This window comes from Mastigoproctus giganteus, chromosome 6, assembly GCF_048544385.1.
Source record: "Mastigoproctus giganteus isolate SK-2022 chromosome 6, ASM4854438v1, whole genome shotgun sequence".
NCBI classification, from domain to species: Eukaryota; Metazoa; Arthropoda; class Arachnida; order Uropygi; family Thelyphonidae; genus Mastigoproctus; species Mastigoproctus giganteus.
In genome coordinates this window covers 124,792,386-124,816,542 of record NC_143580.1, presented here as the reverse complement: position 1 = coordinate 124,816,542, position 24,157 = coordinate 124,792,386, and the positions used below count along the sequence as shown (strand labels likewise).

General features: G+C 37.6%; 1 protein-coding gene across 1 annotated transcript in view; it reads left to right on the top strand.

Moving 5' to 3' along the window:
- LOC150084558 (potassium voltage-gated channel protein eag-like) overlaps positions 1–24,157 on the top strand; it is a 470,795-nt gene that overhangs the window by 178,287 nt on the left and 268,351 nt on the right. Inside the window, exon 2 of the mRNA XM_090376286.1 lies at positions 7,755–7,988. Within this exon, the coding sequence (XP_090232412.1) occupies positions 7,755–7,988 (234 nt within the window). The remainder of the gene's footprint in view (positions 1–7,754; positions 7,989–24,157) is intronic.

Below are 24,157 nucleotides of genomic sequence, written 5' to 3'. Positions count from 1 at the left end.
TAAAGAAGTAATTACTGCTTAGATGAATGACTTAGAGATCTATTAACTGAATTCTAATTAGAATAAGAAGTACATCTGTATTAATTAATTCAGTCCTTCCATTATGCGACGAATTTTTTCATTCAAGTCTTTCGGTGTACTTTATAATTGAATAAAGGGTTTTTAAAACGTAAATGAATGTATGTTTCTTGTTTTTTTTTACATGTTACCATATTTTCTCTTTTGCCATTGAAATTGAAATCTGAAATTTTTTTAATTTCTTTTAAAAAGAGTTATCTTTGATTTTAATCGGGCTGAAATTATTTCGTAAAATCAAACTGCACAAGCCTACTGGTCACCATCTCGCTCACACTAGTTGGTAGCATTTCAGAGTATTATGGTTACATTATGTAGACATGTATAGTACCTTATATAGGACGGTACCTGAACGTTCGCTAGTTCAACTCCGCCTTGGTACTCTGTAATGAATACAGAACTCAGGCCAGAAATATGTGCAGTGTGTGTGTGTGTGTGTTGTTTAGTTGTATCTGGCCATTTTGTCACGAGGAAGGCGATCACTTGGAAAGCCTGCCCAGTGTCCGTCTACACCGCGTTGAGTTAAGCCACAACTGCATATGTTCCATGGCCAACCTCAACAGTCACGCACTGAGTGAGTGTCCAAAGAGTTTGGAACCATTCAAAAGAATCCCGTGCCGGCAACAGCACACACACACACACACACACACACACACACACACACACACACACACACACACACACACACACACACACAATTACATTATATTAATTTCATTGAATACTTGGGTCTCTCCACTCCACTTGGGCCTTTAGCATGTTTAAAGTCTAAATTTTAACATGGGGAGGACTGCTATGAATTAGCCTCTACTTGAAAAACCGCACTTACCAGTTTGCATACTTGGACAGTACAGATTCTAATATATTACACCTTTGTGAGTCAGTATTTTGAATAAGGGCAAGTTAGTCAATAGTCACAGACTCATAGCCCTTACCTGTTAACCATTCGCAGTCCCATGGGATCGCTGGCCCCTATCAGAGAGCAATTTTCTAAACAGCATGCTTTGCTGTTCGTGAGAAAGAAAGTCCTTGTACGCTTCACGAATTGGGATTTCATTTAAATCAATTAATAAATCAGTTTTCTGTTTATAATCTTGAACGGTCGAGTAAGTACGGTCAGAGGAATTTACACGAAGAGAATACAAGAAGTACACCATATTTAACAGTTACGTAAGCTAGAACCACCGTCATCTGAAACGCACGCTCCCATCCCCCACCAAAACGGTTAGCGTTTGACTGCTCGGCTACGGCTTTAGGCCGAAATTGAATTCCAGTAATGAATTGTATTTGGGGTCCTCTAAACAAATTTCTTCAAAATCTCTTCAATGAAGGTGGCTCTTCTGTGTGCATGCACGTATGAACGGATGGACAAACAAAAAAATAAAGAGGCTAACTGATGTTACTGTATTGCTATGATATGCATCTTATAACAAAAAGACAGCAGCCAGCTGAAACTGCCACCTGAAAATAAATATCCTGTTTCAGTACCAAAAATAGAGAATGTAATCTTTTAACGAAACAGTCTCTCTCATTAAGCTGGATTCCGCTATGAACGACTAATGGAATTTGTCGACCTCACACTGAGACAATTACATTGAGGTGACCGATATATGATTTCTCTGGTTTAATTCGTAGAATTGTCAAGTTACCTTCCATGATATGAGAACAACGCTTACACTTCTGGGTGGCAAATAACTAACTTTGGAACAGAAATAATTTTCCATTTCTATGATGAGAAACACCTCGTCAATTAGATTTAAAATGTTGGATGTGGAGTCCAAATTTTTCAATCTCAAAGGTTGAATCTTCATTTGTTTAAAATAAATTTAATGAGACAAGTTTTGGGATCTTTCGAAGAGCTACGTGGTTCTCAGCGTGCTCTACATTCCCTTCGCCTTGTACTCATTGTATTATTTCAAATAATGAATAACGTATTTGTTAACTTGTGTCCACATTTACGTTTTGTTGTTTCTTCTTAATTGTTTTGAGTATGTTTTTTCAATGACGGGGGAAGTATGAATAAACTAGGAATTTTAGATTTTAAGAATGGTTTTACGTCTAATTTAGCAATATAATTTTAATCCAATTATTCCTGATATGTTTCCTGCGTTTTTTCGTAGTCTCCATCAGACGTGCCTAAATCATGGTGAACCAACATTAATAATAAACTTGTATTAATCAACAAGTAATGTGAAGTACTTTTATCATCCTTCCTAAAATAATTCTATAAGAACGATACCAACCTTTTTTCTTATTTTACAACGATAACATTTTTAAATATTCGGTCCACGGACTGCAAACATAACACTACGAATACTGCTGCTGCTGGCGCCTCCGTAGCCAGGTGCGCAGGAGCAGCAGTGCGTAGCACACGCTTCTTGATAGACCGGGGTTCGAGCCCGTGACCACCGGATGCGGAAAGGTCAGGGAATGATCACCGCATATCACCGGAGCAATATGGCCTTAGTTGCTAATGCTCCTAAAAAAAACCAACCAAACCAAACCTGCTGCTTCTTCTTCTTCTTCTATTAAGCTTACTGCTCGTTGGGTTTAAGATAGATCATCTTCTTGGTCTTCCTCTACTTAGTTTGCCAATCGTTCTTTAACATATCATTATCCATCCTAGAGACAAACGCAATGAGCATAAAATTAATGAAACAAAGGAAAAAAGTAGAAAATAATTCATGAGTAGCAGAATCTCAAATACCTGTTGAAACAGATTGCAGTGAACACTAATTCACGTGCTTTCTGCGCGGAAGAGTGGGGGAATTTATGTGCCAGGTCATCATTTCAGATTGTCCAGTGGATCCAATGGATGTTGTAGAAATCGTGATTTCGTGATTATTGAGTTGTAGCCATAGCAAAACCTAAATGCATATGTGAGAGATGTACAGTACTGTGAATATACAGGGTGTCTCAAAAATACACGGCATAACTTGAAGAATGAGCTCCTCATATGTAGACAATAAAAATATTTGATATCAACATAGTTCCGGAAATGCTTGGTTCCCGAGTTATTAACCGGAATGTCTTATCTCCCGCAGGTGATTTGCTTCATCACAAGGTACTGACAGAGTCTGATGGTTTTCTATTCCGACCGTGTACGCAAATCAGGAGCAAGCGGATATGCACTTTATGTACGGTTCGGCGGACGGCAATGCTCTGGAGGCTCGTCGTTTGTACCACGAAAGGTTCCCAGAACGAAGATGTCCAGACAGGAAAACGTTTGAAGGTATCCATCGCCGCCTTTGTGAACATGGGACCTTTACACCTCGTGTTGCCGACAGAGGACAACCAAGATCTACGACTCCTGAAGTAGAGAGGGTAGACCAACTGCCTGGCCGCCACGCTCATCTTATTTAAACCCACTATATTTCTTCTTGTAGAGCCATTTAAAGTCATTGGTGTATTCGATTCCGGTAGCTGATGTGGAAACTCTCCGCAATCGAATTGTGGCAGGTTGTGAGACAATACGCAACATGCCAGGTATTTGGCATCGTCGATGAGACGTCGATGTGAGGCCTATATTCAGGCAAAAGATGGACATTTCGAAAAATAACTATAAGGTGATGTGAACAATTAAGTGTCATAGACAGACCTTCAAAACTCGGAAACCAAGTTTTGAAGGTCTGTCTCGGAAACCAAGCATTTCCGGAACTATGTTGATATAAAATATTTTTATTATCTACATATGAGGAACTCATTCCTGAAGTTATGCCGTGTATTTTTGAGACACCCTGTATAGCTGTAATCCAATTTATTTTATCCAGTTGTTGTTAACACACAGTAAACGAAATATCCATTTCACTAACAGTTGGTAGTGAAATGGATCAAACTGAGCATACTGTATTTTAAAATCTGTTCCAATTATTATTATTATTATTATTATTATTATTATTTACTGCCTAAAATTGTTCGCAATTTTAGTTATAATTTATAAAAATTATACTTAATATCAAATTATATATATATATAATTTGATATTAAGTATAATTTTCATTGTGTGTGTGTGTATATATATATATATATATATAATATATATACACACACACACACCGATGAGCCAAAACATTATGACCACCTATCTAATATGATGTTGGTCCTCCACGTGCAGCCAAAACAGTTCGTACCCGGCGAGGCATGGACCCTACAAGATTTATAAAGGTGTCTCTTGTGGTATCTGGTATCAACACTTAACCGGCAGATCCTTTAACTCCTGTAAGGTCCGTGGTTGAGACGTCGCAGATCGGAGTTGTTCCAACACAAACCACAGATGCTCGATGAGATTGATGTCTGAGGAATTTGGAAGCCTGGGCAATACCTGGAAGTCTTCCTCATGTTCCGCGAACCAGTCTCGAACAATCTGGGCAGTGTGGCATGGCGCATTATCCTGCTGGAAAACGGCACCGTCAGAGAGGAAGAAAAGAAGAAGAGGAAGAAAAGGGTGTCCTTGTCAGCAATGACGTTTAAGTAAGTGTAAAGTGTGTTTGGGGTCAAACGGCACTAGGGGTTTCCCCCATCTCCGCGTAGTTTACATTATCAGGTGATACAGTATGCTGTAAAGGCCAGAGATTTAAAAGTGTGTAGATAATGGGTGAGCGCAGTGTTGTGTACCGTTGTTTCTCTGGCCATTTAGCCGCCAGACCTCTGCTGAGGCCCGACGTTGCCCCACTTTCACTCCGTGGAGGCAGACAAGGTACCCAGTATTCTAAGTTCACTCTGGCAGGTCCTGTCACCTAGTTTCCTGAGATTTAAGTGGTCTAAAAAAAAAAAAAAAAAACCCGCATGCATGCAGTTTAAATTCGATTGCAAGGAGATGGCTCTGAGCATGAAAAGAGGTCGAATATTTGGCGAAAAATTTGGTTTGGACTAAATTTTGATGTGTGGGGTGGTGTACGCTAAGTTGCAGGTAGAGGGGGGGGAGAAAGATAGGAAGAAACTGGGGTCAATAGAAGAGACGTCCTGAGCAAAAATCAGTGGGGCATGCCGATACCCCACCAGAGGGAAAAGTAGGGGGTGGTGAGTGGAGAAGGAGACATGAAGGAAGTCGCCCTGACTTTCTTCCCATCCCCTTGGTGGGGTGGGAAGAAAGTCGTTAGCATTGCAACGGAGCCGTCTCAGATCGCCAAAATGGCACCGCAGCAGCTGATCAGCAGTTTGTCTCATCAAAGGTGGTGATGCCCAACAGGTTCTGGCCCGAGTGTTCCAAGTTCTGAAAAAGTTTCGTATTTGGGTCTGTCTCTTCAGTGTTCTAGTTTCTTGGTGCGTAGTCAGTTCCAGTCGTTGAGTCTTAAATCCGTGTGAGAAAAATGCTCTCTAGGTTCGATGAGGAAACGAGGGTTACGTTGTTTGCTGTTGTCTTGGTTGCGACACAGAGAAGGTCCTGCTTCTGCCGAAGAGGTCTTGCGAAAAATTGGTTAAGGCCTCACAGCTGTGTTCTTCTTCCAGTACACGGGCCTCCTGATTTAGTAGTATGTACTGGGTTTCTATAATTAGACGGCAGCTTAGTTCGTCATATAGATCACAGTGGTGCATCAGATGATTTCACATTTCTGTTTGTCCACAGTGGCATAAGGGTGTATCGCTTAGCCCAAAGTCTGCTAGTTTCTGTCTGATGGCACCATGGCCAGTGAGCAAATAAGTGGTTAATATTTCTGATGAGAGCCAGTGCGGATAAATTGGATATACAGAGTGTACTTTTGGCACGATTTTCTGGTGCTTGCACCCTTTGGTGAATTTTCCCATTGCGTTTGCCAGGTTTGTTGGAGGTGCAAGGTGATTCTCCTTTTTACTGCTTTGGTGTCATTTGTGAGGTGTCTGTCGTAAAGTTTGTCCTTTGGAGAGATGATGTTCTCCAAATTTTAATTTTGGTATTCAAAATTTAATTATTATTTTTGTATTTAGATGTTCTAAATTATTTTGGACGGTTTCTGCTGCAATATATTTACTTTTGTTTCCCTCCTCTTCCCTCCCTGGTGGTTTGATCGTTATGTTTAATTTTAACTATTTTCGCTCTTCTGTCTTGCCATGTTGCTGGCATTATTTTCATTTTTAATCCTCATTCTAATTTATTTTTATATTTCGGGCATCATGTAGAGGAATATGCTTTTTGCTGCCTCTGATGTTTGCTTTACCTTTTTATTTTTTATTATGAAAGATTCAGTTTTCAACTATTTCAAACATTATTCAAATATATGTATAATTCAAAATATTAAAATATTCAAAAATATTCAAATTCAAAGTATTCAAATATATATATATATATATATATATATATATATATATATATATATATATATATGTAATTTGATATTAAGTATAATTTTTAGATTAGTATTAATAGTGGCAAATAATGCAAGAAAGCAAGCTTATACACAAAAAAAAAAAAAAAAAAAAAAAAAATTTCCTTCTGACTTCACCAATCTTTCCTCTCCAATATTTGTATTGTATTTTTGTATGGGCGACTCCTAGAACAGAAGTTCATCTCCGGCTCGTTGCTCTGTTTAGTTTTAACAGACTCTGTCAAGGTAAGGCCAGTGTGTGTCGTGTAATAAAAAAAGGGAAAAAAAAATTCCCGAACAGGACGGAGGGTTCTGTGCCGGTTGAATTGGGATAGGGGAAAAGGAAGCAGAGAGAAAAAAAAAGTTTTTCATCCCGCACGGGAGAAAGTGATAGGACAGAAGAATATTGGCTGTGAGCTTGTGTGTGTGTGTGTGTGCGTGCGTGTTCTGTTCTGTAGTGTAGCGTTGTGTATTGGCCTTTTGGCTACCTGGAAGCAGTGATCACCTAGACTTCTTCTTCCAGGTACTCTTCCCTAGCCGCAGGAAGGCAAGGGCTCTCCTATTATCTACTCGCCCTCCTCCTTGGGGAACGAGTTTCCCTGGGAGGAAAAGAAAACTGGAGTAAGGTGAAGAGGGGGAAGGACGAAAGAGAAGGGGGACTCCCCCGGCCCAGGGGATAAATTGTTAGGAAAAAAAAAAATAAAAATAATAAAATAATAATAATAAAAAAAAAAAAAAAAAAACAGAGTGGGTGAGAGAGGTTGCCTACAATTTAGAAGCAACATATTTGCTTATGTTTAATATAATACTGAAAACTAAAAATAAAGCTAATGTTAATACTAATATTATTGTTATTATTAATCCATTCATCCACATGGGCTGCTCCTTAGGGGCTTTTGCGGCGAAATAGCCAAACGATATGAATGGCTCATTTCTCCGCTTAAAGCGCCCCGAGGAGCAGCCGAGGAATATCCATGCAGATGAATGGATTGATAATGATAATATTAATATTAGTTTTAGCTTTTAGCATTATTTTTAGTTTTTAGTATTACATTAAACGTGCGCAAATATTTTGCTACTGAATTTCGCCCTTAGGCAATCCTAGCGTTAGTCAGCAACCTATAGACTTATGCAGTGCAACTGAACAATTCATTTAATTGCACATAATTACCATAATATTCATTATTCTAAATATTATACTTAACACCAGATTTCATGTGCGTATAATTTCATGTGACTAATTGTATACGACAGCAATAGCATTAACGGCATATATAAATAGACTATAAATTATTTTCTAAAAGACTTTAGTATTATAATTATTTAAAATGTATATATCTGACATTCGGAATCAAGATTTTGTTTGAAATTATGCTCATAATTGTTTGTTTCTTTCAGCCGATTCTAGTTTCCTATTGGCCAATGCCCAAATTGTGGATTATCCGATCGTCTACTGTTCTGAAACTTTCTGCAAAATATCAGGATACAACCGGGCAGAGGTCATGCAGAAGACTTGTCGCTGCACATTCATGTACGGAGAGCTGACAGATAAATCAACTATTAGTAAAGCGGAAGAGTGCCTCGAAAACCAGTCTCAGGATCAGTTCGAAATCCTTCTTTATAAGAAGAATCGTAAGTGTTTCTTTTTTTCTATTAACAGCATTCATATTTTAAACAAATTTTATCATCAGTGACATAGCTACAGAAGCTAAGAAAGACAGTTGTAATTAATTAGTGTTTTTTTGTGAATATTCTGAGATCTGATTTGTTATAATCGATGGAATAATACTGTAAAATTAGTTTAACAATTAAGAATTTATCTTACAATATACATGTATATTGTAAATTCGTCATCTTCGTAATTCTCTCTCTCTCTCTCTCTCTCTCTCCCTTACTACCTTCTCCCCTCAATGTCAGCCATTGCTGTGTGTTTCTTTAAATTCTCATATTTGCAATGATAATTTTCGATCAAGGGAATCAGATGCTGGTGCAGAAAACAGAATTAGTGCAAGGTTTACATTCGCTGTTGTTTTATATTTACATGAAACTTTGTTTCCATAAAACGAACATTAAACATTGACATTCTTTTAAATTAGATTAAATCTTGTAAACCTCCTACGCGTTCTTCACAAACTGCACTGAGAGATTGCAACGAAGTAGGCACCCTTCTTATTTAAATAACTATACACTTATATAGACACATATATGAGTAGATCTCGACGTATAAGTGTTTAACTTTTACAGAACTTAATTAATCATAAATAATAAGGAGTAATGGGTTTCTGAAAAAAATTCATTCCATTTAGATTTACTGCGAACACCAGGCCAAGAGAATGTGCTTTTTAAAAGGCACAAGTTTCTTCTATCATCTAATATCTTCACGGCTATTTCTTTAAAAGGAAAAGAAGAACATAATTCCTTTTTATTGGTGTTTAATAGAATATTTTGATGTTACAGAAGAGCATGTATATGTAGAGATCTGTAAATTTCCATCTGGTGAGAGCAAATGTAAACATGCAAGAAAGAAAGCCTGGTCCGGCATCGGAGGGCAGTGATCGGCAGTGAAGGGGGTGGTTAAGTTTAAGGTTAACGTAAACGTGCAAGAGAAAGAAAACCTGGTCCAGCATCGGAAGATAGTGTGCCCAAGAAATGGAAGAAAGCCTGTCTGCCACGAAGGAAGCATGATGCAAGGAATTTGGAAGTAGCTTCCATTCCGGAATGTAAGTCTGTTCCTGTTTTTTTTATTGAACCCCGAACTCAAGGACTCATAATCTAGCTCTTTAAGGAACTGAGTGATAATCCTTTTAAAAGAGAACATTCTTGTTGTATTAGGCAAGTTAGTTACTAAGGTTGGGATAATTTGTTATGAATGGTAATGATTACGAAATAATGTAAGGGGTGGGCAGGGGTAATAAAAAGAAAGTAATAATATAAAGGAATTAGTAAAGAAATTATATTCATAGGGGTAGTACTGTAAGGATATGTTAACCTATATCATTAAATTAAGGCAGGTGCCAACACAAGATGACATACCAGATGAGGTGTAAAGAGAAAGAATTTTATTAATAGAGAAACCTCATGAGTAAAGAGGGATGACTGAGATGGTAACTAGAGAGTAACTAAGGTGGAATGAGTGATTTCTAGTAAATATTCATTTCAGTTTATTTCTCAAGAAACCTTGGGTTTCTTGGGAAATAAACTGATTTTAATAATAACAATAATAATGTGTTTGCCGCGAGTCATATGCACAGACAATCACCAGATAAGACGGTTCGTTGAAAATAGACACCGAATTCTTTCCAGTGCAATTATTTTAAAGATGAAATTTCAAAACTGCCTTCATTTCACTACTCTTGACTGCTCACGCCCTTAGAAAAAGGATTTCACACAAGACCTCCTGGACACGATATCAAGAAGAAATTTTTTACAACAAGAATTTTTTTTTCAGAGCATATTTAGTTTAGAGCACAAGAGTAAGTGAAATAAAAGACTAAAGTATTTCTGAACTAAAAAATACTTTATACCCCATTTATGATAAAAATTAATAATCTTATTGAGCGTACTGTGCTGGCGAATTTAAATTTCAAGGTTACAAGCCAACATCATTATATTAAAATAATTAAACTAATTAATATTCAGAAATGGTTTCTGATTCCTATTTCGGGAACTGTCATCGGCCTGACAGTCCTGCTGGAAGTAATTGGGCCGAATTGTAAAGACCAATGATAAATTTCTAAAACAGGAATCAGAAACGCCTCCTGCAAGTAATTTAGCTGAAGTATTTGAATTTAAATATTTCGATGTTTATCGTTCGAAAAAGCGAATTAATTTTTATCACAAACTCGAATTTATGTGAAAAGCAGTGAAATAATTTTGTATATTCTACGTTATGTCTTTCACGCAACAAAATAAATTACTGTTGTATTAGTTTATTTAGCTTTTTTTTGTTATCTTATTAATTTAGTTAGTTAAGTCAGATTCTTCACTCCCCCACCCATATATCTAGTTTGAATTATCAAATATAACTCTTGATAATTCAAACTACAAATATATTAAGAGACTTTTAGTATTAGTAATGGCCATATAGTGCAAGGAAACTACAAATATATTAAGAGACTTTTAGTATTAGTAATGGCCATATAGTGCAAGGAAGCCTAAGGCTTATGCTGCGCAATCAAAAAAAAAAAAAAAAAACGAGTAAAATAATAATAATAATATTAAAGTAAAATAAATAATAAAAAAAAATAAAAGAAAAGGAAATACACAATCTCTGCATTTCCCTCCTCCCGTAGGTACCTATCTAGCATATTCTTTGAATTTACCCAAACTGTCAACTTCAAACCCCATGTAGGCAAATTATTCCAGTAATTTACAACTCACTGTTGAAAATAAAACTCTCCCTATAACTTGAATTTATGGCCCTTACTTCTACAATTATTTATAACGTTGAAAATTTCGTCTTCATTTATTTTCTCAGAGCCTTAACTACCTCAATCAAATCCTTTTGCTTAGAGCCTTAAACACCTCAGTCAAATCTCCTCTAAGGTTCTTATTTTGCACGCTGTTTAATCCACATATTCGAGCTCTTTCCTCATATGGACGCTCTTTTGCCGATTTCACCAGGCGAGTTACCCGTCTCTGGGCCCTTTCAAGAAGCTCCATGTCTTTCTTTAGGTGCGGTCTCCATACTTGAACACAGTATGTTTTCTATATCAGGAATTCATTTTGAATTCCTATTACTAATTGCTGTGATACCACGTGAAGAATTATTTGTAATCCATTACTCACTTGTTAGTAGTGTCTTCTAAATGATCCATTGCAACGTTTACGTTTTTGTTTACCTACTAACAATTCAAAGCAATTGTTAGTAGGTAACATTTTGCTTTTAGTAAATGTCAAATCCTTACTGAAATTGCAATCACAAAACGAGTTCCTATTCGTGCTAACAAGAACATCGATAATGTGTTTCCATGGCGTTGCAAGTATGTTTATGACTAGATATCCATCGAAGCAAATTTCTCTTCGCTTTCGCATTATATGTTAAAGTGATCGAACTTAGACGAAATGCCAGGTTGAAATGTTATTATAATCGATCATCTATTGCTTACACGAGATATTTATTATGCCCTTATTATTTCTGCTCGTCGTGACAGAAAGCGAAACCCAACGATAGAAATGATTCAAAGCCATAAAATGCACGATCTTAAATTTTGATGTAAAGCGTGTATAAAACTAACTGTGGTTGCAGAAATAAATCTTTCAATGCCCTAACCTTGTTTCGATACAATATACTCAGTTGAGCTGATTCTTCGGCGGTAAAAAAAGAAATTAATGCATATTTGGTTTTGTTTTTTTGTGTTGCAGTCTTTCCTGTAGCTTCCTATTATAAAGACAAGTGCGATTTCTAAGGCGCCTCACCAGAGCAAATTGATTTATGAATTATTTTATTAATAGCACAATGCTCCCATTGGAGCACTAACAGAGACGGCAGCACTTTAAGTTTTAATTCCTCCCTCCCCTTTCTCATACACTCACTGGATTGGTCATGGTTCTAACACCGTCTTTCGTAAACAAGACTATGTTCGTTACAGCGTGTTGTAGGTGAATGACAGCACCCTGAAAAAGTCTTTCTAGCAGCATTCCTCTTCATGTGCTGCGGGAGAAAATCAATACTGGCAGGAACCCGCTATGTCTGATTTAATTCAATCTACGGTTGCCTCAGCTGTGGACAAACGTCTCTGCTATGTTGCTCCATAAAGATTAAATCAAAAAAGAGAAATGCTTGGGCTTGTAGCTGTATTCCATTGAATAGTACAGCTGCTTGTGTTTATTTACCACTATAATACGATTTGTGTTTGGTTCAGAGGATGAACCAGCAGAAAGAAGGAATGTTCTCTTCCTTTTTCATCTTGCTCTTGATCGTATGCTTTGCTAGCAGTTCCGAAAAAACCTAATAGTAACTTAGAGATAAATCTGAGTTTGAGTTATTTATTTATTCATTTAGAGACCATGGTCTCACCTCAAGACAGCGCAGTGCTAGAGTCACAATGTCCAGAGATAATAATAATAATCAAATCGGGCATAGCTTATTTCAGTATGTTGCTCTGAGGAAACTGAGTTTTCTACTCAGTGCATAGTTAATAGTTAAAACAGTAGCGTTGTAATGGCTGGTCAAGTACAGCTATATGTGCATGAAGTCGACCCGGGGGAAAGAAAAGTGTTATTCTATTAAGTTTTTGGCTTCGACAGTGTTATAATTAGACCAAAGCAAAACTTTCATCTAAGATATGGTTCCTATAGCTATTGCCCGCATACAGTTCACGAAGATCAATCTGAACAGTTTAATACTATTGGAACATTCATGAGATACAGATAAGATTTTGTGATTTGCTCAGAAAGTTGGTTGATGCAGACTGTGGAATCTCTTCATCTGGATCATGCAATGATGCTGTTGATATTTGAGGCGTCTAGCTGATGTTTCGTGGGCGTCATGAGATCTTTCAGGGATGTATTAAAATTGAGTATCACATTCCGCATTTTGTTGGCGCCGTATATAAGACTATAACATGGTTTCATTCTGGACATTGTGTGTTTCTCACTACCTGTTTCGAAATTCAGTCATTGTAGCAACTGACATCCCCACTCGGTGGTAGCGATTTAGATGCGAAGGTACAGCTGAAGGGAAAATCGCTGAGGCATACATAATAGTCGAGACAATACACTTTTGGGCAAAGATGAGGAGCCTGGGGTCATAAAACCCAGTCGCTCCTGCCTCATAACTCACTGCAGTGAAGCATTTATTTTCGTATCTGGAAAGCGGGAAGGTCCAACTTGTTCTGTTGTGTAACATTCTCAATTTGGGAATTATTAATGATAAGGATGTGTTGCTCCTCTATGTGAATAGAAACTGTGCGGATTTACGAGTATTTTAATTTGTAAACTTTGCGATTTTCACTACTGATTCTTGATAACTTGTTTTAGTCGCATTTGATCTGCGGATGTAATGAATAACTTAAAAAAATCGGCTTATGAGATAGGTCCGATATCGATTAACTGACAATAAGGGTTCTAAGAGAACTGCAGAGGGGATTCTCGTCTGTAGAACTCTTGAGATATTACTGGTCCGCAGTTTTTATATCATAATTACTGGAGTTTTTCTAGTTTATTTTAATTTTTCCCATGGGCAATTCTATCTTGAAATTCGAATTACCTTAATTTGATGCTCTTGGAGTTATACGTTGTATTTGAAGACTGCTGTAATAGTAGGAGCTGCTTGAAGAATATTGATTTCTAGAAGTCAGTTTTTGTTTTTCTACAGTGATTAGAAATCATTATCAGTTAAACCATAGGCATTTAACTGTCAGTTAATTGTGTTTCATGGTATTATTTCGTCTGCCTCCGGATTACTAGAAATAAATCGGTTAAAATTGATAATTTAATATGAGATTTATTTTGCCAGTCGAAAACACATGCAGAAAAAACTATAAATATATATCGAATCATCAACATTTCTTGTGTTCAAACTATAAACACATTTTGACCTTCCCGCAATTGTTTAATCTTATCAAGAACTGGTTATTTATGTTATAAACACCGCTGGTGCCTATTCGGTCCATTAAGTTTTCGGATTTACATTTCATTTAAAAACTGGTTTCATTTTTTTAATTGACTTAATGACTTAACTTTGCCATTGCTTCTCCAACGAGATTTTTTCTGCCCGTCTACTTTCAAGGCACACGTTATTCGTGTTATAACTACACGAATAACGTAACTACACCAGGAGTCACCCTTGTACACGTAAAGCCATTTTTGTATAAAACAGGAAAATGGCTCCATTAGTTATTACTGAAAAACTCATTGAGGGATGTGAGGGGTAGAATATATCAGATATTTTGTCCAAAGAATATATCAGATATTTTGTCCAAAGAATATATCACATATTTTGTTTATGGTATTTTTCTTATGCTCTCTACTTACAAATGATAGCATTAATGTTAATGTCTATTAATAGGTAACGCGGGTAATGCTAGTAGGGAACAAAACCTATTTTTCACCTTTTTTGGAATCGCAAAACGTTTAGAAATTTTCCATGCTTAGTGCGAATTTTACAATACACACTGTGCTTGTGGAGATTACAGTAGGAATAAAAGATTATGGAATAGCAGTGACTGTTTGGTGTTCCGTCTGAAGAAGTACTTATTGCTCATTATAGTGCATTCTCATGTCCTTTGAGACATTTAAAACTGCTCTGAAGCATTTGTGGTAACAGCGAATAAGAATGGTTATGTTCACCCCCAACAAGCCCGTGAGCATTCAGTATGAATAAAGTGCTCTGGAGCTGTGCCAGTGGTGAGATTAGGATGAGTACCATAATCAAATATAAATGTTTCTTGTTATTAATTTAACCCACCCGGAAACGGAGATTTATTCATCTCCAGCTTAAATGGACTGGTCTAATGCACGTACCAAGAGCAGCAGCAGAAACAGCGTCGATTTTAAATCGCACTTCTAAATCTTGACAGCCCCAGTCGATTTGTTGAATTATTAGGAGGATTTAGTGAATGTGGTAGCTTGCATAGCGAGGATCAATGGACATTGTAAGTTATGTTCAAAGCGTAACAGAAATCAGCTGATTTTGAACTGAAGAGGCTCAATTTTATTTTAAGACTCAAGAAATGCTCGCCGACCATAAATTTATAAGAGGTTATAAGAGGATTGTGACAAATTTCTGCGCAATTTATTTTAAAACTAACCTTACTGAAGACTACAAATCTGGTTTAGTTTCCTCCCACAACTTTGTATTATAGGGTGTAATACGTTCCAGTATTGACTAACCCATGATACGGTCACTCACCTGATTTAATATGATTGTAATCCCTCTTCACCTCACGTGAATTTATTGTAATTAACTAAATTATTTTCACAACGCTTAAATTTATAAATTGTATGCAGACACACACACTTATTATGGTTCTTTATTGCACAATGCTAGGTAGGATTTTAATTGATAACTCTTGTTCAAGTATGTTATTAGAGAGCACTTAAATGAATTCTGGAATGCTTTAGGTTACGTGTCATATGATGAAAGATGCAAGAGTTAAAATTAGATTAAGAAAAATATCTATGTATGGGCATGCCAACACAGATGAACTTGTCGATATGTGTTGTGTCTTATGTAGGACAACCTCTGAATGTCCATTCAGCTGCGGTACAGAATTTTGTAAAATGAACAAAAATATGTATAATGTTATGTTTGTGCAGTGAGTATTGTTTAGTTGCTTCTGGACACAGCTTCCAGGAAGCAGCAGTCACTAGGCAGAATACTTTTCAGTTTTCGTGATATTTTATTAATCGCTTTGCTTATCTTCTAAGATGTTGGCAGAACTTTGCAGTCTTCTGATAGTGTTTCTGCCAAGTGATACGCGTTTGTACAGATTTGGGTTTTAAACCCGTCGGAGACTAAACGGATTCTTCATTTGGGGATTCAGTTAGCCGATCTCAAAGGGAAGGAACAGTGTTTTTTCCTTTTGAGTTATTCCAGATTCTTTAAGCTCACTCATTATAAAAATCGGCCAGTGAACACACGCTCATATAGCCATTATACATGGCGCCGCGCTACAAAACTAACCAACAAACTAAAATAAATAAATAAAAATTAAAATGATAATAAACTGTTATTGGAATAATTACTGTGTTCTTAAAATAGTAATAAGCAAATTCTCTAGACATATTAGACCATAAACACATTGCCGGTATCTCACGTGTTATATAATTTATTATGTTTAATGGAAATCATCGCATAAAAGTGAAAAGGTGTCATTTTGTAAATTATTTTCCCCTGGAAAACAACGTAATGAGGTTTAGCTTACGTTCTGTATCGTCTTTTCAAAAATTATTTTTGACGGAGTTACTTTTCTAGTAACGTTTTATAAGCATTTTAAATTAGAATACGACTACAGTTAGATAAAAATCATGTACTATGTGTGCAAAAATAGTAGTTGCACTTTTAACGTGAATGCCAGACCTCTTTAAGTACAAAATAATTGTGTCGTTGAGGGCTAATAACAATACATAACAATAAAAAATTGGTATAACGATAAACAAAATTGTTGTGTAGTTCCAATCGTTTTATTAATATACTTAAAGAATTTTTAAAAGGATGCCTAATGATGGTTCTACATTAACTCGAAATGAATATCATGCTTTGAAAATATTTGTAAGATTTCAAATCGCATATATGTGAAAACGCACATTTATAACTCGCCTAACACTCTCTCTTATTTTAAGAGAGAGTACCATCCCCTACAATTACGTTTTTGCCTTATATGGATTATGTTGCAATCCTCATATGTTTCGGCCCTCGTTTGTTGTTGCTTGACACATACTGTAAACTGAAAACGTAGGGTATAAAAAAATAAATTTTCTGTTTATACTCCGGGACGACCAAACGGTCAGAGGAGTTCACAAGATAGACAGAATACAAGAAACAGCACCGTATTCAGTAGTCACGGGCTTGAACCCCGCTCACTCAAGGGACGTGTACATATGAGCCGGCGCGCCTGACCACTAGGCTACGGCGGCGTATGTTATGTTAATTACGTTCATTACTTTATAAAGATCATAAATTTGAAGTAAGCTTGATACTATTGAAGCGCCGACCGGGCTAGCCGAGTGGGTAAAGTACCTGCCCGGCAACTCAAAGGTCGCGGGTTCGATTCTCGCCTCGGGCTTGGATCAAAGTACTGCAAAAACCTTGGGAGGTGCAATATGGCCACAGAAGCCGATGCGCCAACAACTAATAAATCAAAAAAAAAAAAAAAAACTATTGAAGCTAATTAACACATGATATTGTGAAGAATTATACACTGAAGCATTTGCTTCCAGAGCTGGCATATCTATGACACTGTAGTTCTTTCTGTTTTGAGTAATGCCCTTTAATTAACTGCTCCTGTATGCAAAACTTGCAGGTAGATCAGAGCTTATTTGGATATAACTGTGGTAATCAAATAAAAAAAAAAATAAACAGTATAACGTCGAATGCGTATAAAATTTATTTTTGACGTTTGGGAATGAAGAAATATATTGTTCAGGTTAATAATTGTATGTGAAGTTTCCGTAATTAAAAATATTTAATGTCTTCTTTCTCTTCGGGAAAAAAAAGTCAAAACAAAAGAGTAAAAGTGGAAAATTCGAATACAGTACAGTTTATATGCAATACTGTTGCACAGAGAGACCTATAGACCTATAGACCTATAGCATGTTTCATACATGCTATAGGTCTATGCGGACTCTAAAATTATCTTTGGCGTATATATTTATTTAATTTTTTTATCAACCAACTTTTTATCAATGCTTTGAGCATCTCTTCCACTCAGCTGATGAGATTGCATGAATTAATTTAAACCTCCCAGTTTACCATATTTTGCATTGTATAGTGATCGCCGTTACAGAAAGTTTAATTGGCTGTGTAATAGCGTCGTTGTGTGTGTACCTCAGGAATGTTGGTAACAGTAGTTCGTAGGTCTGTCTCGTAGTATCTAGCTGTGAAGAGAAGGGTAGCAATGATAATGAACTCTGTCCATTGCACAATCTCTCCGAGTAGCGAGAATCGAGAGTCATTTAATTACAGAACTCATAAAAGGAATGATATTGATTGAGAGGAAATGTGTTTCGAGGTCTACCATTATATGCATGCGTGCGTCAGCGATTCATACTTGCTGCATTTATGTCTGTGGTTAGTAACTGTTGCTATGGGATGCAGATTTCGGTTACTCAGGACGCTACTTCTCTACATGTGCATATTCCCCTTACAGAATGACTATATACAGTAGGCTCAAAACGCTCGAGAGATCACAAAATTCGCAAGAACAGAATAAATCCCATCAGAGGATATCGGCACCAGTCTCTTACGAAAAGAATACTGGTGTTTGGTTCTCTAGAATATGCATAATTTTCCATGTAACTTGTCTGAAAATAACTTGCACTCTGTAATTGGTTTTCGTGTTTCGCGTGAGGAAAAAATCAGCTTTGCCGGAAATAAAAACCATGTGTTTCTTTGTCCGAGACCATATAATCCACAATTAAAAAATGCCGTTAAAATTTCGGTCCGGAGGAGAATCACACTACCCAGACCCTTCCCATACAGTGTATATAAGAATATATTGTGTGGGAAAGGCCTAGTGTAGAACGCGTCAAAACGTTCCACTCCGACTACGTATTTTTGGGAGCTGACTTAAGCATCCTAATCCAGTCAAGCCAAATTGGATGCAATTTGGCTATTTGAATTTCATTCCTTAGCTGCTATTTTCGACTCTTCAGACAATATTCTGAACTTCTTTGGAAATTCAAAACACGAAAGGTATTAGAACCTGTAGTTCTTAGTACCATGCATGGCTTAAAGTTTGTGAAGAAAGAAAATGCTTGTTGACTTTAGATATGAATTTCTATAGTTCATACTTTTGGGGGAAATACATGTAAAGGAGGGCTGTTCCAAACAACAGAAGTATAAGGAATAAATCAAAAAGATTAAAAGTTTGTTCCGTGAGTTTGGAGTAAGACATTGAATGGATGTTGCCTGGTTGAGGAACAGGTTTGGAAGTGAGCGGTGAATTACAGTTGCCAGTGCAGAAGAACAGTACCCATGGAAATATGCATAGGAAAAGAATGCAGGAGAAACTGAATATCTGTGAGACAAAGTGGACAGACTTCGTAAGAGACTAGTCATTAATTCACAATATTCGATGCTAGAACGGATGTGACGTTTGTACAGAGTCAGTAGCTGTTTAGAAAAATAATTAACGAGAGCGAAGAAAACTAAGTTATTATTTATAATATATTATTTCTCCCTGATTGGGGAGGGGGTTCCACCCCGTGACGGGTACTGCTACCAAGTACACATGGGGGTTGTTATTATTATTTATGCAGAGCAAGCAACACTTCAGATGGGCTTATTCCATTGGAGATTAGAAGTCAGGGATTACCCTGACCTCCTTGTGGCGTGCATTACCCGTCCACGCCACAAGGAGGTGGGCCCAACTAGACACGTACTAAACTAAATGGAATATTTCAAGCACCGATAGGAATAAGCGCAAGTCTTATGGATGCAACAGTCTCCTATAATCACTGTTCCGCATCCACTGCAGAAAGTGTAATAGCAATGGATGCCAGCAGTTCCCGTACCCAGGAAGCCCAAATCTGGGTACAAGCAGTTTAAAATCCCGTCTCTAATAAATTCCAATCGAGATAGATTCATGATAGTGTTTAGAAACCTGAGTGTCATCGACGGGAGCAATTTTTCTTCGCCAATTGGAGAATCACGTAGAGATCGACATTTAAGCAACAGGTGATGAATATAAGAAAAGTTGAAACTGTTGCATAGGGAAAGTTTCTCAAAATGGAAGCTGGAATGAGGCTTGCATCGGAAGCACTATGAATAGGAATTTTAGTTAGCGGAAAAAGGGTCAATAATAAACAAGAGGGGGCCTTAGTGGTTAACCCAGTTGTTCTAATCACCGTCTTCCACACACTGGGTAGGAAAGACTTGAGTTCGAATCCCGTCAATGATGCGAGGAATTTTATGATTTTTCACATCTTGCATCTGTGGCTGATTTAGTCGGTCTCAGACGAGGGTAGCGACTAACTCAGCCACGAATGCACCTTGAGTTAGTCCGTCTCAGACGAGGGTAGCGTGGTTTTTCGTCCAGCAAACAGCGAATCGACCAACCGCAGAATACAGACAGTTTAAATACATTATATATGGCGCAATATGGCCTAAGTTGCTGACGCGGCTAAAACCCTACAACAATAACAGGGAAACAGTGGGAGAAAGAACTGAACATTGAGGAACACCAACATTAGTTTAGAAGTTAGAAAACAATGCCATTTACCATTACCCGCAGCGAGCGATCAAAGAGAAAAACTGGCTGTCCAATTGCAAAAGCGGAAGGCAAACCATAAATAAGGTGGAATATTGTTCGAAAACAATCGTTATACCAAATGATCAAATGCCTTGGAAATTTCTAGAGCAATTGTTTGTGTTTTACCGAAATTTCCCATTGAATTTGTCCTTAGATCGGTAACATAAGCCAATATATCAATAGGGAATCAACACGGATTGAATCCATACTGGCGATGGTTGATCAGATGGACTATTTCAAGATAGTTTAAGAGTTAGCGGATGACTGATTTTTTCCAACACTTTAAAAAGAATAGAGGGAAATGTAAGGGGACGGTACTTGGAAAAAAGGGAAGTATTTTTCACACTTTTTTAGACATTGTCTGGATATTAGCAACATTGTCATACAGATAGAAAAACACTAGTGTAATAAGAATGCGTAAAATGGTACATAAAACATGGCAAGCTAAGCGACATAGATTCTTGAGAAGAGGTGAGGAAATTTCATCAAGATCTGGAGCTTTCTTGGCATGAAAATGGTTCAGAATTCTTCTAATATCGTTGTGTTGGAAGATATAAAATGCATTGAGTGGAGTGTGTTTGTTGTAGAAAGTGATTTAACATGATCATGGAGGACAGAGTTAGAAGAGAAGCGGGAGGTTAATAATTTAGCTTTATCTTGATAAAGATGCAGGCTATACATCCGCCTCTCTTACAACCATCATGCTGTAGGCGCAAGTATAAATGGAAAGAAGTTGCATCCAATAGTTTTGGCCAGAAAATAAAAGGCTCGACTAGCAATTCGACAAGAAGCTGGTGATTGGTTGTTGTAGGATATTAGGCGCATCAGAAACTTAGGCCATATATATTTTTTTATGAAAACCCCGAGAGATATTAGAACCTATTCTACTTAGTACCGAGTTTTGGTTGGAGATTCAGAAGATGAGAGAAGATATTTGTTGACATTAGACTTGAACTTCTGTAGACTGTAATTTTCAGGAAATACGTATGAAGGTTGTTCCAGAAAACGGCAGTTGAATGAATAAACGAGGAAGACGAAAAGTTGGTCCTGTCAGTTTGAAGTTGGACAGTAAATGGATGTTGGCTGGTGCCGGAACGTGTTTGGACTGTTTTGAAAGAAGGAGCGGGAATTATAGTAGCAAATTCAGAAGAACAGTGCCCATGGAAGTATCTATAGAAGAGGCATGCAGCAGAAACAGTGCGTCTATGAGAAAGCGAGTGGAGAGACTCTGTTAGAGATGAATCATTAATTAACCTAACTGCCCTCTTCTGAATGCAATCAAGAAGCCTGAGAGACGTTTTGGGGGCACCACCCCAGATGTGGGAACAATATTCCATGTTAGGGCGGATTTGCGATTTGTACAGAGTGAGCAGCTGTTTTGAGGAAAGTAACGCCGAGAGCGAAAGAGAGAGAACCAAGTTTTTTAGATGCAGAGGAAGCAATATTTGTAATGTGCTTGTGCCAAGAGATATTACAAGTCAGGGTAATTCCCAAAAGAGATATATCATCTTGCCTAGAAATCGAAGTGTCACCATAGATAAGCATAGGAGCAGAAGGATCCTTTTTGCGAGATATAAGACGACTGAGTTTTAGAGGATAGAAATCAATTAAGTTGTCTTTTCCCCACTGGAGAATTACCTGGAGATCGGCATTTAAGGAATTGGTAGCGGATATTCGAGAAGTTGAAGCTGATTGAGCAGAGCAAGGCTTCTCAAACTGGAAAGTGGAATGCAATATGCTATCATCGGCAACACTATGGATAGGATTTCCAGTCAATGGAAGAAGGTCATTAATATACAAGAGGAAAAGAGTGGGGGTAAGAACTGAACCTTGGGGGACACCAACATTAGTGGAGTAGTCGGTGAGCGATCAGAGAGAACATTGGATAACCAATTACAAAAAAACGGCATACCATAAGATGGAAGCTTGTTTAGAAGACCTTTATGCCACACACGATCGAAAGCCTTTGAGATGTCAAGAGCAACAACTTGTGTTTCACCGAACTTTTCCATTGAATTTGTCCATAAATGGGTAACATAAGCCAGAATATCACCAGTTGATCGACACTGACGGAATCCATACTGGCGATCGTTGATCAGACGGAAGGTTTCTAGGTAGATTAAGAGTTGGCGGTTAATTGATTTTTCCATTACTTTAGAAAGAGTAGAAGTAATTACAATGGGACGATAATGGGATGGGAGGGTTTTGTCGCCCTTTTTAGGAACTGGCTGGATATGAGAAAAAACACCTTTGGAATAAGAAAGTGAAAAAAGGCGGCAAAGAACAGGAGTAAGTTCAGGAGCACAGATTTTGAGAACAGGTGGAGAAATACCATCAGGACCATACCATCAAGTTTCGTCAAAATCCTTCTAATATCCTTTTGTCGGAAGACCACAGGAGGCATTGAATGGAGCAATTTGGGAATGGTGGGAGGTGTTTTACCAAGATCATTAATGCATGAGTTGGAAGAAAAATGGGACGCTAGCAGGTCAGCTTTATCCTTGGCTGAAGTGACAACACAACCATCTGGTTTGGACAGAGGTGGGAGCAGAGATGGGCAAAAGTTGCGGCCAATGGCTTTGGCAAGAGACCAGAATGCTTGGCTACCATTAGGGCAAGAAGCAAGTTTTCTACTCTTAGCCTGTTAAAGATCTAGTTTGGACTGATTAATAACCCGCTTCACAATTGTTTTTAGTGCGGTCAAAAAATGAAACTGAAGAATTGGAAACAAGCCAATTACGATATGCAACATTCTTCTCTTGAACAGCCTTAGCACATTTATTGAAAAACCAAGTTTAGATAAAGGACGAGATTTTAAAGTGGAGTGTGGAATAAAGGATCCCATTCCTACAAGAATAATTTCATTGACACGATCTGAGCAAACGTTGACATCAGAAGTTTTGAAACAGTAATCCGACCAAAGAAAAGAAGAAAAGAAATCTCGCAGGTCATCCCATTTTGCTTTCTTGTAATGCCAAACAACACGAGGTTGGGAATAGCCATGAGGTAAAGGCTCCATTGGAGAAGAGACAATCACCAAGTTGTGATCTGAGGTGCCTAAAGGACCACTCATTTTGACCATGTACTTTTGTTTATGAGAAAAAGATCAGGCGTGTTGGCTGTATGGTTAGGATTGTCCTGTATTCTGGTAGGTAAATGAACAATCTGTGCAAGGTCATTAGTAATTGCAAAAGCCTCAGCATCTCGACCAGCTAGGTCGGTGTGACTAGAAAACGGAAGACAACTGGAGCTTTGAACATTAAAATCACCAAGGAAAATATTACCTCACTGTTTGGAAAATTAGACTGGAGAAAGTCAGATTGCAAAGAGAGGAAGTCAAAGAGCTCCAAGTGATTAGTGGAGTTGGGAGAACAGTAGAGACAACATGAATTTGACAGAATGAGGTAGAGAGATTTCAAGCCAGAGAAGATCGAAAAGAGAAAATTCTTAATTACCAGGTCTCTGACAGGGAATATCGGAACGGACATATGCACAATACCACATTTAAGCCGAAAAGAATCATACAGCGAATAATTTGGGCAACTGAGATGAGCAGTAGTTGAATCAACCGATAACTGGGATTCTGTCAGAAAAAGTACATGGGGTTTGGCAGACTGCAAGTAGAAATCGACATCATTGAGATTAGAACTAAGACCATGTATATTTGTGAAATGAAATAGGAAGTGTTTGGGAAGTTTAGATCTTTTCGCAGATAAGCTTACTCTATTAGTTTGACATTTCATGGTGTATTCAATAGTAAGAAAAAGTTGGGGGGGGGGAGAGACATGCTGTATGAAGTTATGAAATTTTTGATATGGCGTACCCATGGTAAGAATATACCCAGATCATTGACGTAACGTGGTCTCGGCAGTGCCCTCTCCCGCA